A 13206-nucleotide genomic window follows, 5' to 3' on the forward strand; every position below is an offset into this window, starting at 1 on the left:
ACTTAAATCAATTTAAAGTCCTGAATATACTTTTTTCGAAACTCCAAAACAGGAAAGATGACCTACCATGTTCATGCTTCCTTTTCTCAGATTTCTATTGCAATGTAGAACATTCTTTGTTTTGTAAGCTATGGTACGACTCTACAGTCCTGTGTATCTCGGGTGACCAGAAGTGTTCCTGCATCAGTGCCCCGTGAGAGGTGTTCATCCATCAGTTTAAGTCTAATAAATGGTTCAAGTGGTGTTAAAAGGAGGTGCTGGCCAAAATACTACTGTAGTGCATTATTATTGGAAGAAGGGCTCAAGAGCTGAGTTCAACAGGGACCACTAGTTGCAGTCTTTGGTACTGCACCCTTATAAATTAAGTCGAGGACCTCTATTCAGCCTGTGGAGTTGAAACATTTACATCAGATGAACCTAGATTCACAGGGACATGGCCTGCAGTACTGCCTCCTTAGAAATGAGAATTGTTCCATTTGGCACTGAACTCTTGTGCCTAGTTCCACCAGTACTTTTAGTTACAGCTGAGGTACTGCATCCCTGTAAATCGGATGAGCAGAGCTCCACAGGGACCTCTAGTAACAGCCCGTAGTACTGCAGTCTTGCAAATCAGAGGAACATAGTTCTACTGAGAGGTGCCCGAGCCTGTAATACTGAACCCTGGTAGATCAGCCGAATTCCATGGGGACCACTAGTTGCAGCGTGTGGTACTGCACCCTTGTAAATCAGATGTGCTTTTTGTTATGGCTTTACACATACATGGGCCAATGACCAGAAGTGTCCCTGTATCAGTGTTACAGGAGAGGTGGTCACCCTTGAGTTTAAGTCAACTAAGTGGCTCAAGTGGTGTAAAATTGAGGAGGGTGGCCAAAATACAACCGTTTAACTGTAGTGCATTATCATTGGAAGATGGATTCAAGAGCACTATATTTATAATAATGGTGAATTTAATATGATTTCACATGAAACTAGCCCTCATTTCATTGTAAATCAAAAGTAAAACTAGCTCCCAAAATGCAAATTACTGTAGCTATTTTAAACAATGCATCATTTTATTTGTTAGATGCATGGTACCTTCCCCTTCAAATGGCTGCTAATTTTGGCTTGTTTCCAGAGAGCTTCCTTAGAGACAGTCATCCAAGATGGCTGCCCCCATGGAAGAGCTCAATAGTGCTGAGATGGGTAGACATGGGTGGGATTAGAATGGCTAGGGCAGGGAGTGGGAGGGATTCAATAACCTAACTGTGTATCCCTCCTCAAATATCATCTTCATTGGAAAAGCATTCTAGACCCTAATTCAAAGCCCATATTTGAAGCTCTTATGTTAAAGCGCTTATTTGAATGACAATAGTTTCAGCTTGAAACACTTGTGTATAGGAGCGTTATAAATGCCAGATCATATCTTAAAGGTAGTGCTTTCAGTGCCACCTAATAGCCCAAACAAATAAATGCACTACCATAGCGAAGGCAGTTCCGCGTACACTTAAAAGTAGAGCGTGGACACCTTCTGTAAGCATAAGAAGCCAGGTGTAGGAGAAATGTAGTATTGGATCCGATCAGCCTGTCCCTACAGGGATGCTTGTGCAAAGCACAAGTACGTAGAGAGTCGAGACTGTACTTTAAAAGTCTATTGTGGTGTGAAGCGTGCTAATGATTTGGCAGAGCACATAAAGCTCTGGCTTCAGTCTATGGGGACAGCTGCACAGCCCCCAATGTTGTGAGGTGTAATACCAAGTTTAAAATCTAGAATTCAACCCTAAAGTGGCAGGATCATCCACATAGATTTGATATGTACATATAGTCTTCACCGTATTTCACAATCCATCCATACCACACGGATAACCAACCATGCTCTTATCGGAGGTTACCTAACCAACATCACCAAACCGCTTCCTACTAGACACGCAGTGAACACCTGCTGGGTTCACCCCAGGGTGAGTCCCTTACTATATTTTCATTGAGTAAGCCTGGCCGTATTGTCATGGACACTGCGGTGACGTGTCGGCAAGGTGAGCTCTGCGGATTCCAGTAAAAATCACAAACCGCAAATGATCATTGCTAAAGCTGTAAATCTCAAAGGGCCACACCACTTATGCATTGGCAGCCTGGCATTCCGATACTGGCAGCTCGTGCCCAGACGTTTTATTGGCTGCATGCTGGCATCTCCTGTGGAGGCTACCAGGCTATCCATGCAGTCGGGTGCGTTGCTGAGAAATCTACTTTTTTCTGGAGCAGTCTCACAGTGGATGTTTGGGCTTTAAGGTGAATGTCGAATATCCTCTTGGAAACCCTTCTGCCATTTTGCTTATTGATTCAAGACACAGATTTTCAGAGGCACTGACCTAATGGTTTCTCCAGAATGACTCCTGGCACATTCTGATGAACTGGGCAAAACGTGGCTTTACTTTTCTTCTGTTTTTCTTCCCCACTTATGTAAATGCCCTCCTCCCCACCTTGCTTTTCACATTTGCCTACCTAGGCCTTTTTGGTTCTTCTCACTTTCTTGTGTGCCCCCTTTTTTTTCCCACTGAATTGTGGGCGTCAAGCAACTGATAAAACAGCTGCCCTTGTTTTGTCGTAATCTGACACCAACTTAAAACGGGCATCTGTGTGGGGTTTGACGCAACCACTGCAGCTTTGAGGGCTTGGAGGTTGGGGTCAGTGGGACAACCTTTGTGAGCACAATGGCCGGAAGACAAATTCTGGGCAAGAAGCCTGGGGAAGCTGTAGAAGAGCGGGTCTCTAAATTCACTGTGATGGAGTATGTTGGTGGACACCCCGTTTCTCCCATGATGCTGATGTGGTTTTCTATGCGTCTTACGTATATCTAAAACACAAGTAATTTGATAGGTGCAGGGCAAGAACTCGCGGTGGAACATGGAGAATATCGCTTTCTCTAATTTCCATAAGAGGCAACCCTAATGGATGCTTCTCCCCAAGTCCATGTTCCTAAGGGCATTGAAGAGAAGGATACTCCAGACTCCCCATGTCATGCAAGAGTATGTCACTTGCATGACCCCATTCCTTGTAACAGTGAGGCAAACCTACAAGTCTGAAAATGCAAGTCCCAGTGTTCAAAGAAAAAACATGGACGGGTGACCTACTTGCGCATGGTATGGGGAAACTGGAGTTCTTTGAAGCTCTATCTTACGTTTGAACATGCCTCACCTCGTCTCTGACATTTAAGTCTGTTAATCCATCTCAGAAAGGACTTGTTCCATCTCTGGTGTTAGAAGCCCGAGTGACTATGAACAATCGTGGGCTGTTGAGAACTAAAGTGTACTTCCTGACTTGGTGTAGCCTGTGGAGCTGCACATGGCGCAGTCCCTAGAAATACCATCTACGGTTACACTCCTAAACTCACCAATGTGTGACCATGTGAAAGCCCTGTTGCCCCTCCAAACTGGCAAGGTGGACTAGCCAATTGGGTCCTTTAAAGAATTTTGTGTAGGCCAGTTTCTCACAGGCTGACGGGAATGAGAAGGTTTCAAATGCTAAGTATTCCTGGCATGTAACCGTCCTCTGTTCCTTCCAAACTGGTTTATTAGGAAATCAAATTCTTCAATGGCTCACCTTGACAAATTATCACCCCCATGCACAACAACACTCCTACCCGATAAATATTGCAGGGAAGCCAGCAGCATTCGCTGAGGCACACCATAATAAACCTCACTCTTTCAAAGAAAAACAATACTTCCACCCACTAAATATATCTCATTAATGACGGCCGCGTTGGAAAGGCACTCCAAAACAAACCTTTGTCCTCCCTCTCCCCCTATCGTTGTCCTACTCCCTGACACCCTCCACCCTTCGGGACTCTCCCTCGCTGCTCAGATCTTCGCTCCAGAGACCACGAACAATGAGACCATGCCTTCCACATTGGACAAAGAAAAAAGAACGCTGCAGCCGAACTACATTAAAGAATACCGTACACATACCATACACTACATCTGCGGAAACAGGCCGCAGGTACAACCATACATCCATGCACCTTAGAATCCAACTATGGCTATGCCATTGCGGTCTAGCAGCGCACATAGCTGGCCACACTGAAACCCCCAACGTACCTCCACACCTCTGCCACTATCGTACAGTGACTACCAACGAAAAGAAAAATTCAGTACAGCTGGGCACACATCAAATCTTCAGCAATAGTACTCTATCGTAAACCACCAATAGCGCCCAACCACATGCCTGACCTTTGGGCTGCTTACTGGAGCCTAGCCAGCCACCTAAGTCCTAAGCCGGTGAAAATGCACACACGCATCTCTTAATATAAACTCTTAGAATCTCCACCACATTGGAAGGCCCTCGGTGACCGGAGTCAATCACAAAGCGCATTGAGGCCATTCAAATGGGTAAAGAGCGCGATATAAATAATGAATACAATGGGGTGGTGTGTCTACCTGTCATGTTGAACAGTAACTTCTGATTCATTTTGTGTAGGGGTGGGGCTTGGATAATTTGTCACATGGTCATTGGGCTTTGGGAGGGCAGAAATTGTCATACAATCCCTGTGGTACGAGCAGGCTTCTTAGGTAGGACCGACAGAGACGTGTGTAAATGAGATTAACTTTCTCTTGCAGTGGAAGCTGTAGTGGTGCCATCTGACATTGTTTTCTGATCTTCTTAGCTCAAGAAACCGGAGTGGGCCCCGGATTTTGGATCTGCCACGTTTGTAGCTAGTTGGGGAGCCACCGTAACTGGCGCTCGGAAGTTCCTCATTGCCTATAACATCAACCTGCTGTCTACCAAGGAGCTGGCCCATCGCATTGCCCTGGATATAAGGGAGCAGGGCAGGGGCAAAGACCAGGTAAGGGTCGAACTTAATATGGGCGTGGCTGTGACCAGTCGATGTGAAGGGAGAAAGACTAGTTTGAAGGACTGGGGTTTATAGGTGAGGACGAGGATTAAGGCAAAGGTTTGGCTAATATATATTTAGGCTGAAGTATCTGGGTAAAAAAGTTTAGTGGGTGCTCCAGCTAAAACCAGGCTGGGGAATTTAATCTGGCATGGCAGTGGGCAATGAGATGGTGAACAGTGAGGTAAAGAGTAGGTGATGACTGAAGATTGTCTGGTACAAGAGGTTGTGGGTGGTTGGGGATGGAGTGTGTGGATGACATTTCCAAGAGCAAGTAGGGGTGGCTGTACAACTGTTGTGGGTAGGAGTCTAAGGACATGGGGTTTGTAGAATTGGGTGAGGAGCTACATCACGGAGGGGGCAGGCCTGGTCGTGTATGCAATGACCATATGAAAGTTGACCCGGAAAGGTTGACAACAGCATGGGGGCAGGGGTTGGGTTTCCTGGGAGAGCACTAGGAACAAATGCATGGTTCTGGGGACAGAAGGGTGTCTGCAGGACATGAGGCAGACTGGCTAAGGGGCAATCCAGGGCATTGAGGGTAAGGTGCCTTTGATGGGGCAGAGGGGTAAATCTTTGTGATGAAGAGTGAAAGAATACCTTGCCTAACAGTACATCAAATTTAATCGCTGCATTGTGCTTCCTGACTGGCCCTCATCAGTTTGAGCAGTTCATGAGTCTTGGTGTTTTTTCGTTGGTTAGTGGGTGGGAGGGGGTCCCCCCCTCTGCAAAGGCTTGTGATTATACTCTCGAAGTACAACAGATCTGTAAACTTCAATCTAAATGTTCCAAATGGCTTAAATGTAGCCTTGTATGTTTGCTAGTAAATGTCAGAAAATGTTGCAGCAAAACCCAATAGGCGAATTGGTCCCCAGTGTGTATCTGGCTAGGATAGTTATTCTGTGCTCATGTAGCTGGCTGACCATGGTGCTCAAATGCCTCCCCTCTTCCCTAAACGTGTGGTGTCTTAACCAGCGCTACAAGTATTCTGGTCACAAGGGAGCACTTAAAATATCACTTGTTGTTGTCAATAGTGGTTTTGATCTGGGGGTTATTATGGATTGGGTTTCAGTTCAGCATTCTAGTTCACGAATCTAGAAGGGGCCCCTTGGCGTGTGGTGGTCTTCTAGGAGTGTTGGTGTTCTCACCTTCAGTGTCTGGTGCTTTTTCAATGCATGATGACATTTGGCCTGCTTTTGACACACCAGAGTTTCGGCAGGCCAGTGGATATCGTATTCTTTGCATCAGCTCTATCAGCGTCCCAAATGGTATGTCCTGCGTATAGCACTATATATCACTTATCGTTCCGAAGGTTCCTCTGTGCGCACATCATGAAGGATGTGCCTTAATGGTGTTAACGTTTCCAGGCAACGAGGATACGTCCTCTTTGTATTGGACACACATCTGATCCTACAATAGCCCAAGAGTGTCTGCTTGGGTGTATGTTACCATTTGGTAACTCATTCAGGTAGATCACGAGATGGGCAATGTCATGACTGCAGAAGGGCTATTTCTTGGCATGGGATCTGGAAGAGATACTGTAGCAAGAACTATCTGTATCCATGCATACTGGGTTGCATTGGTTTCTCTCCAGTATATTTTATTATGGTATTTATTGAGCACGTTCCTAGCTTTATAGAGGTATACAACAGTACAGATGCATAACCGAGCACTTTTCAGCGGTAACAGAACAGATATACAGCGGGGGTAGGATACAGAGGGGCACAGAGGAGGGGTACAGCTGTACCAAGTGGTGGGGAGGAGAGGGGCAGGTGGCGTTGAGTGAACCAGGTGGCGCAATTTGTATTTGTTTTATTTGTATAGCGCAGACCAGGCCCAAGGGCAACCGGGCGCATATATTAGTGGAACATTATTACAGGTAGTGGAACATTACAGTAGTATACATAGCAACATAGAAGGTAGTGGAACATTACATTACATTACAGTAGTAGACAAATCATCATAGAAGTCCCAGCAGGTTGTACACAGAGTATGCAGATGACGTTACAAAATCAGGGCAATAATCAGGGCGGAGCAGAACGGAGCTAGGACCCAGAAGGCCGGCCCAAATAGAAGAGCGGTTGTTAGTGGGATGTTGCTAACCAAAGCACTGCTTTGTGTTTGAATTGGTTAAAGGAAGGTAGCGTTCTGATCATGAGTGGTACAGTGTCCCAAAGCTTGGCTGCCAGGACAGGGAAGCTAGCGCCCCCGGTAGAATGAAGCTTGAATCTAGGGATCGCTAGACCTTGAGTTTGTGCAGACCTGAGTGCACGTGCTGGAGTATATTGAGTGAATCGTGAGGCTAGGTAAGAGGGGGCCTGGTGGTTAACGCATTTGTATGTGAGGGCCAGTGCTTTCAGGGAGATCCTTTGGACAACTGAGAATTGGACGGCTGGCCGAGATCAATTTGCAGGTGTATGCAGACGCAGCGGCAACTGCATTGGTTTGTCTGGTGAGTGTCAGGGAGGCGTCAAGGTATATACCCAGAGTTTTGGTGTCTTTAGATACTTTAATCAGATTACCGTCAATGTTAAAGGAGCCAAACGGGGGACTCGGTTTAAGTCTCTGTTGCGTGCTTAAGATGAGAAGCTCAGTCTTGTCCTCGTTGAGGCACAGTTCGTGCTGGGCCATCCAGGCTTGTATGACAAGGTAAATGTCATTAAGGGCTTTAGAGTCAGCAATGTAGTCACCAGTGATGGGTATGAGTATCTGGGTGTCATTAGCGTAATTCGTGTAGGTGACACCCAGATAATCAAGCACATCAAATAGAGGTTTGGTGAAGACATTGTAGAGGGTTGGGAGACACAAGATCCTTGCGGGACTCCACACGGGACTGATGTGGGATCGGCCGATGCAGTAGGGGAGAAAACTCTCATGTGCCTGTTGTCAAGGAATGACCTAATCCAGTTAGAAGCGTTGTCGGAGAAGTGTGCCGCTGACTTCAAGTGCCGACAAAGTATTTGGTGATTGACCAAATCAAAACCAGCTGATGGGTCCAGAAGTAGTAGTAGGGCCAGTTTACCATTGTCTTTAAGGTTCTCAATTTGGGTTTTGAGATCGAGTAAAGCTGTTTCAGTCCCGTGCTTAGGTCTGAAGCCAGATTGTCTTGAGCCGAGGAGGTTATTGGTCTCGAAGTAGTTCTGAATCTGCAGGTATGCTGCTCTGTCAAGTATTTTGAGTAGGAACGGTACAGTGGTGATTGGTCTGTACTTAGTTGGTGTTTCAGGGTCTAGAGTCGGTTTTATTAGGAGCGGGTTAACCCACGCGTCCTTTAGGTTGTTGGGTACCGTACCAGTTAGGAATGAAGAATTGATGAAGGTGGTTATAAAAGGAGCGAGCTCATGTGCTGCTTCCTTAATGATAGAAACTGGGCAAGAGTCACCTTGGCAGTTAGAGGGTTTTAAATTGCGCATGATGTTTTCAACCTCAAGGATGGTGAGTGGGGTGAAGCTAAAGGTGGTGTGAGTAAAAGAGGCCGTCTGAGTATTGGAGGGTTTGCAGGTTGGTTTAGTAAGGGGTTGGTGAGTAAGGTAGTTTGTTTTGCATTAATTTTCGATTTCAAGGTGGTGATTTTGTTGAGGAGAGCGTTTCGGATGTTACACAATTTGCTGTCTTTAATGCAGGTGTCAGGCGCAGGGGATGGGGATTTCAATTCTTTAAGGATTTTAAATAACTCCTTAGTGTTAGATTCCGCTTGTAAGATACGTTTGTTGTAGGTCTCCTTTTTGGCTTGTAGAATCGCTTCTTTGATATTGTGGGTGGTGATGATGAGGCAATCTTTGTTGGAGTCACACGGGTGGCTCTTCCAGAGTGATTCAGCCTTACGTTTTTCTTTGCGTAAAGTTCTTAACTGCAGGGTGAACCAGGAGTTCAAGTGGGCTTGTTTGGCTTTTCGTAATTTGAGCAGTGCTATTTTGTCAATGGCTTTGAGCAGTGTTTGATTGAAGATATCTACTAAGACTGTAGGGTCGTTATGACGGGACACACATTTATTCAAGATGGGAAGGATGAGTGGGAGGAGTTTATCCTTGGTGATGTGTTTTTTTTTATTCCTTGTGGATATGGCAGGGGCTATCGTGGGAGTAGTGCGAGGGTTGGTCGCTGGTAAGTGGAAGATGATGATGATGATGATGATGATGATGATGTGGTGGTCGGACCAAGCACAAGCGTGGTTGGAAGTTATGTATGTGGTGAAATTAAGGTCAGTGATCCAGTCGAGCGTCCTGCCCTTAATATGGGTAGGTTCGTCAATGCGTTGTTGAAAGCCTAAGTTAACTAATGTAGTAGCGACCTCAGAGGCCAGGTGATCCTTGGTGTCAAGAAGGCCCAAGTTAAGGTCACCTAGAAGCAATACCTGTGAGTTGGATTTGGTATTGACAGTCAAGATGGCCGTGATGTCATCTATGAAGGAGCCAAGTGGACCAGGAGGTCTATAGATAAGGTGGAGAGTAGCAGTGTGGGGCACCGTGAAGACCTAGGTGTTGAGGAGAGACCCCTTGAAGAGGTGCAAATACATACTCAAGATTATCACCTCTGTCGTTGCGCAGCCCAACCGTCATTAAGCTAAAGCACAAATATACTGGAACAATGTCAAACTGACAATATGACAAGTTATGTGATTCAAAAAGAGTCAACAGCCAGATGGCTATATGTGAACATTTTATGATTCAATGTGAAACAGAACGGGTCCTTTTCAAGGCAAAACATATGCTAAGGACAGTGTAGATCGTCAAAAATTGTATTTGTACCAAATTAGCAGTTTTGAGGTAACTGCTAGTCCCTCGTATGTGCAGCAACCCTAGTTTTCCCCAATTTATGGGCATTGTTTTTTGAATACATTTTCTTCCTACCCACTGTCAGCTCCAGCGCCTCGTGCAATCGGCATACCTCAACCCACCCTTGAAGAGGTGGCTCTTGAGTTCTTTTCTGAATTGTAGGAGTGTGAGGACGAGTCTCCAGTGAGGCCTTGGGATCTCCCTTTGGAACACATGTAATCTTATTGGCTCTTGTGAAAGGGATGTCCACCCATAAAGGTGGTTTGGCCACAGCCTGTTGCACACCTCTTTGCAGAACTACTTAACTGCGGCACATCCGTACAGAAAGCTTTCTAGTTGGATAGCCAAACATATCGCCAAAACCACCTAGTTCCGTCACGTGTGAGCCCAAACTCCTTGTTCCAGCCATAGGAAAATGTGTGTGATCTTGGTTGGAGGAAACCAGGCCAAGGTTATGGTGGTTTGAATCCCGATCCAGCGCTTGGAAACCACTAGCTGGTATGAAGCGCGTTGTAAAATCATATTCCATCGCAAGAGGAGGTTGCCAGAGTGCTTTTGAATATGGGTACCCTGTTTGTGTTGATGTAGTAAAAGGTTGTAGATATGTTGAATGACACCAGAGCAACGTTCATGCTGGTGACATTATGCTTTAGACCTTTGCCTTCAACAGTGAGAAAAAATGGTGATCTGCTAGGTAAACCAGCAGGGCCACCAGGTGAGTGCACAGATTACTTTGTGTGATTGGATCGTGATATTGTGTGTGTGTGTGTGGCTGTTCCTCTGGCTCCGTGGCTCTCTGTACAGTGCCATTCTGCCATTTCCCTGTACTAGTTGCGCACCCAAGTTTGCGGTAGTGGCTTGCTCTTCTTATAGACCATTCATTCCAGCGGCTTAATTGTGATCTGCAGGAGAGGGCCCAATGACTGGTGTGATCTAGTTTAGCTGCTTCACAGCAGCAAAGCGATGCAGGCCTGTGGGTGTCACGAAGATGTTGACGGTCTCTGCAGGGGATTGGTCTCGCAGAGGACATGGGCATCTAGGTCCTCGGAAGAAGTCTTTATGCATTCAGTTGCTGTGACAAGCACTTGTTTTGTAGGGGGCATGAGGAGAAAAGGGTCTTGGCAAGGGATAATGGCCTCCCTTCTTGCAGATTGACTCGCCTCCAACATATCATGGTCAGGTAGCAGCACAGAATCTCTGGAGCCATCACATCTCCTGAGGTAGTCCCCTTCAAGGTGTGGCTTTGTGCGATCTCCATGATGACTTAAGCCTGTGGCCTGAACAGACTGGTACCGTCCATGGGCTGCTCACTGATGGAAGCGGATGGAGGAGACCAATAAGCTTGTTGTATTGTGACCAGGAAAGACCTGGTCAAAAAAAGTTCCGTTTTCTCCCATACAGCTGTGGGTGGGGGGGTGGAGGGAACTGGTGTCTAGCTAATGTTTCTAGTGGAAGTCATCTATGCAGTACATGTGACTGTTGGTGTAAGTCTCTGAAGGTCTGTCAGATCTGGCTCCTTGAGATCATCGTGGAGGGCACTGGACTTCACTTCCGGATGCTTTAGTTCCGGTACGCAACAGTCTGTACAAGGTGTTGCCTGCTGTGACCTCCAGGAATTCACACTCCCTTACAGCAGGCAGCTGAGTCTCTCTTTGCACTGTGAAACCACGCTGCATGCAGGAGCGTGACTGTCTTTCTATGAAACCTCCTTACTGTCTTGGACCAACTGGGAACCGCCTCGTCGTTTGTCCCTGTGCCTTGCATCTTCTCATTGGGCTTCGGTACACGTCCCTTCCAACTGGGCTGGTCTGGCATTGTCTTTTCTAGTGCCCTTTATTGGGTCCACATGACGGATATTCTGAGGTGCTTTATTTTTTAATATGATCATTGACTTGCAGCTCTTGCCTTCTCCGCTACACAGTGGCAGGGCATCTTGTCTCATCCTCCCTGTTGCTTAGCGACTCTACGTCGGACACCTTCTGATTGGCCATAGCTCGGCCTTTCACCTTGACGTCTCCAGTTCCTGTGATCACACCTGCAGGACAGTATCTCCGACCTGCTGCAGTGCCAAGAGCCTGGTCACCTGATAGCAGCTGGAGATTGGAGTCTGGGAATGATCTTCAACCTTAGGTTATGGAAGGCATCCCATAATAGTTATGCAGTTGGCCAAACCTTGAAACTACTTTGAATAGAGCACAATGTATCTGTGGTTGGACTTTCATGCAGCCTTGGGAGGCAGCTGCCTCTTCAGATTTAAAAAAAAAAAACGGTTTCTTGTGCTGTTTATTATTTTTTTTTCTTATAAGTATTCCATTCAGAAATATTCATGCTACGTGTTAAGACCGAATTTCCTTTCTGGGGAATTCTGTAGGTCCTCTTTTAAGGACCCTTGCCTCTTTGTGTGTTTTCCCTAATTTCTTTGGATCTGAGCTGTTATTTGTGGCAAAGGAACGGCTTCTGCATTGCCACTACCACTGCGACCCTTTTTGCTTTTTGATGCTCTAGCAGTATACCACCTTTGGTAGACCACCGTGCTCCTGCGACAGTGGTGCTTTCCAAGCCCCCGCCCCTTGGGTGAGTACATCGCCCTACATTAATTTTAGGAATTGGGTAGTGGCAGCTGTGATTTAGATTTGGGGTGACCACAGTGCAAGCTCACTCACTGCTTTAGTAGTACATTTTTGGTAGCCATTGTGGAACCAATGTGTTTTTCCTGTTCTCAGCCATGTATTTTTTTTTTTTCTTTTTTTTTTTTTTTTTTTTGGGGGGGGGGGCTTCAGTTTGCTCATGGAAACCATGAGGCGGTTCTAAAATGGCTTTTGTGTTCATGTGGGCTCTTTGTGAGCCCAGTCATGCACCCTCTATAGTGGTTTGAATTGGTCTTGACCAATTTCTTGCCCTCCCATTTCACGTTGGGCCTGGGGTGATTGGCAGTTTTAGGCTCAACAAATTAACCCTTTTATTTTTATGCCCGCCCACGTGTGAGCATAGCTAGTGAGACCCTGACACTACATTAAATTCTGGCTGGATTTTCTTAGCAGGCAGGTAGCTAATTTACCTGCTGGAGGATTCACACGATTTTCGAGCCATTGCCGGGGATGGACTAGGCCATAAAATTAAACTTGGCCCACAGTTGCGAATGGCAATTAATTCCTTTTGTGACAAACTGTTTGTCAGAATGTCCAAGACGTTTTTTGATAAAATGTGATGCAAATTGTATATTTTAAAGAATATTTATTCAGTAACACTGATCAAAACTACTAGCCACTTGAAGCAACTAGCCACATGATGAAGTAACTCGTCAAACTGGACTACGTTGGCCAAAAACGGGCCAACCCTAGCATTTTGCGTTTATGGTTCGGTCATTGCCATATTGCCCTATGGGCCAGACCGAGCTTGGTCATTGCTGTGTTTTAAGAACCAGAAAGGGCAACCCTGGCTGGATCCTGTGTCAGTTAACCTCTGGCCTCCATAGTTGACTGCTAGCCATCCTTCTTGGGCTGCCTCGTGTCCGCTGCTGGCTTCACTTGTGGCTGGTCTAGACTTTACATGCTGGTAGTCGCGGGCTGT

The 13206-nt window shown here is 46.2% G+C and overlaps 1 protein-coding gene across 2 annotated transcripts in view; it reads left to right on the plus strand.

Annotated features, from left to right (window-relative positions):
* Positions 1–13206, plus strand: part of FTCD (formimidoyltransferase cyclodeaminase) — a 212007-nt gene that overhangs the window by 99588 nt on the left and 99213 nt on the right. For both annotated transcript variants that reach the window (XM_069616046.1, XM_069616045.1), the window contains exon 5: positions 4634–4813. In XM_069616046.1, coding sequence (XP_069472147.1) covers positions 4634–4813 — 180 coding nt within the window. The remainder of the gene's footprint in view (positions 1–4633; positions 4814–13206) is intronic.

Source organism: Ambystoma mexicanum, chromosome 9 (assembly GCF_040938575.1).
Source record: "Ambystoma mexicanum isolate Mex_15411 chromosome 9, UKY_AmexF1_1, whole genome shotgun sequence".
Lineage (NCBI taxonomy): Eukaryota > Metazoa > Chordata > Amphibia > Caudata > Ambystomatidae > Ambystoma > Ambystoma mexicanum.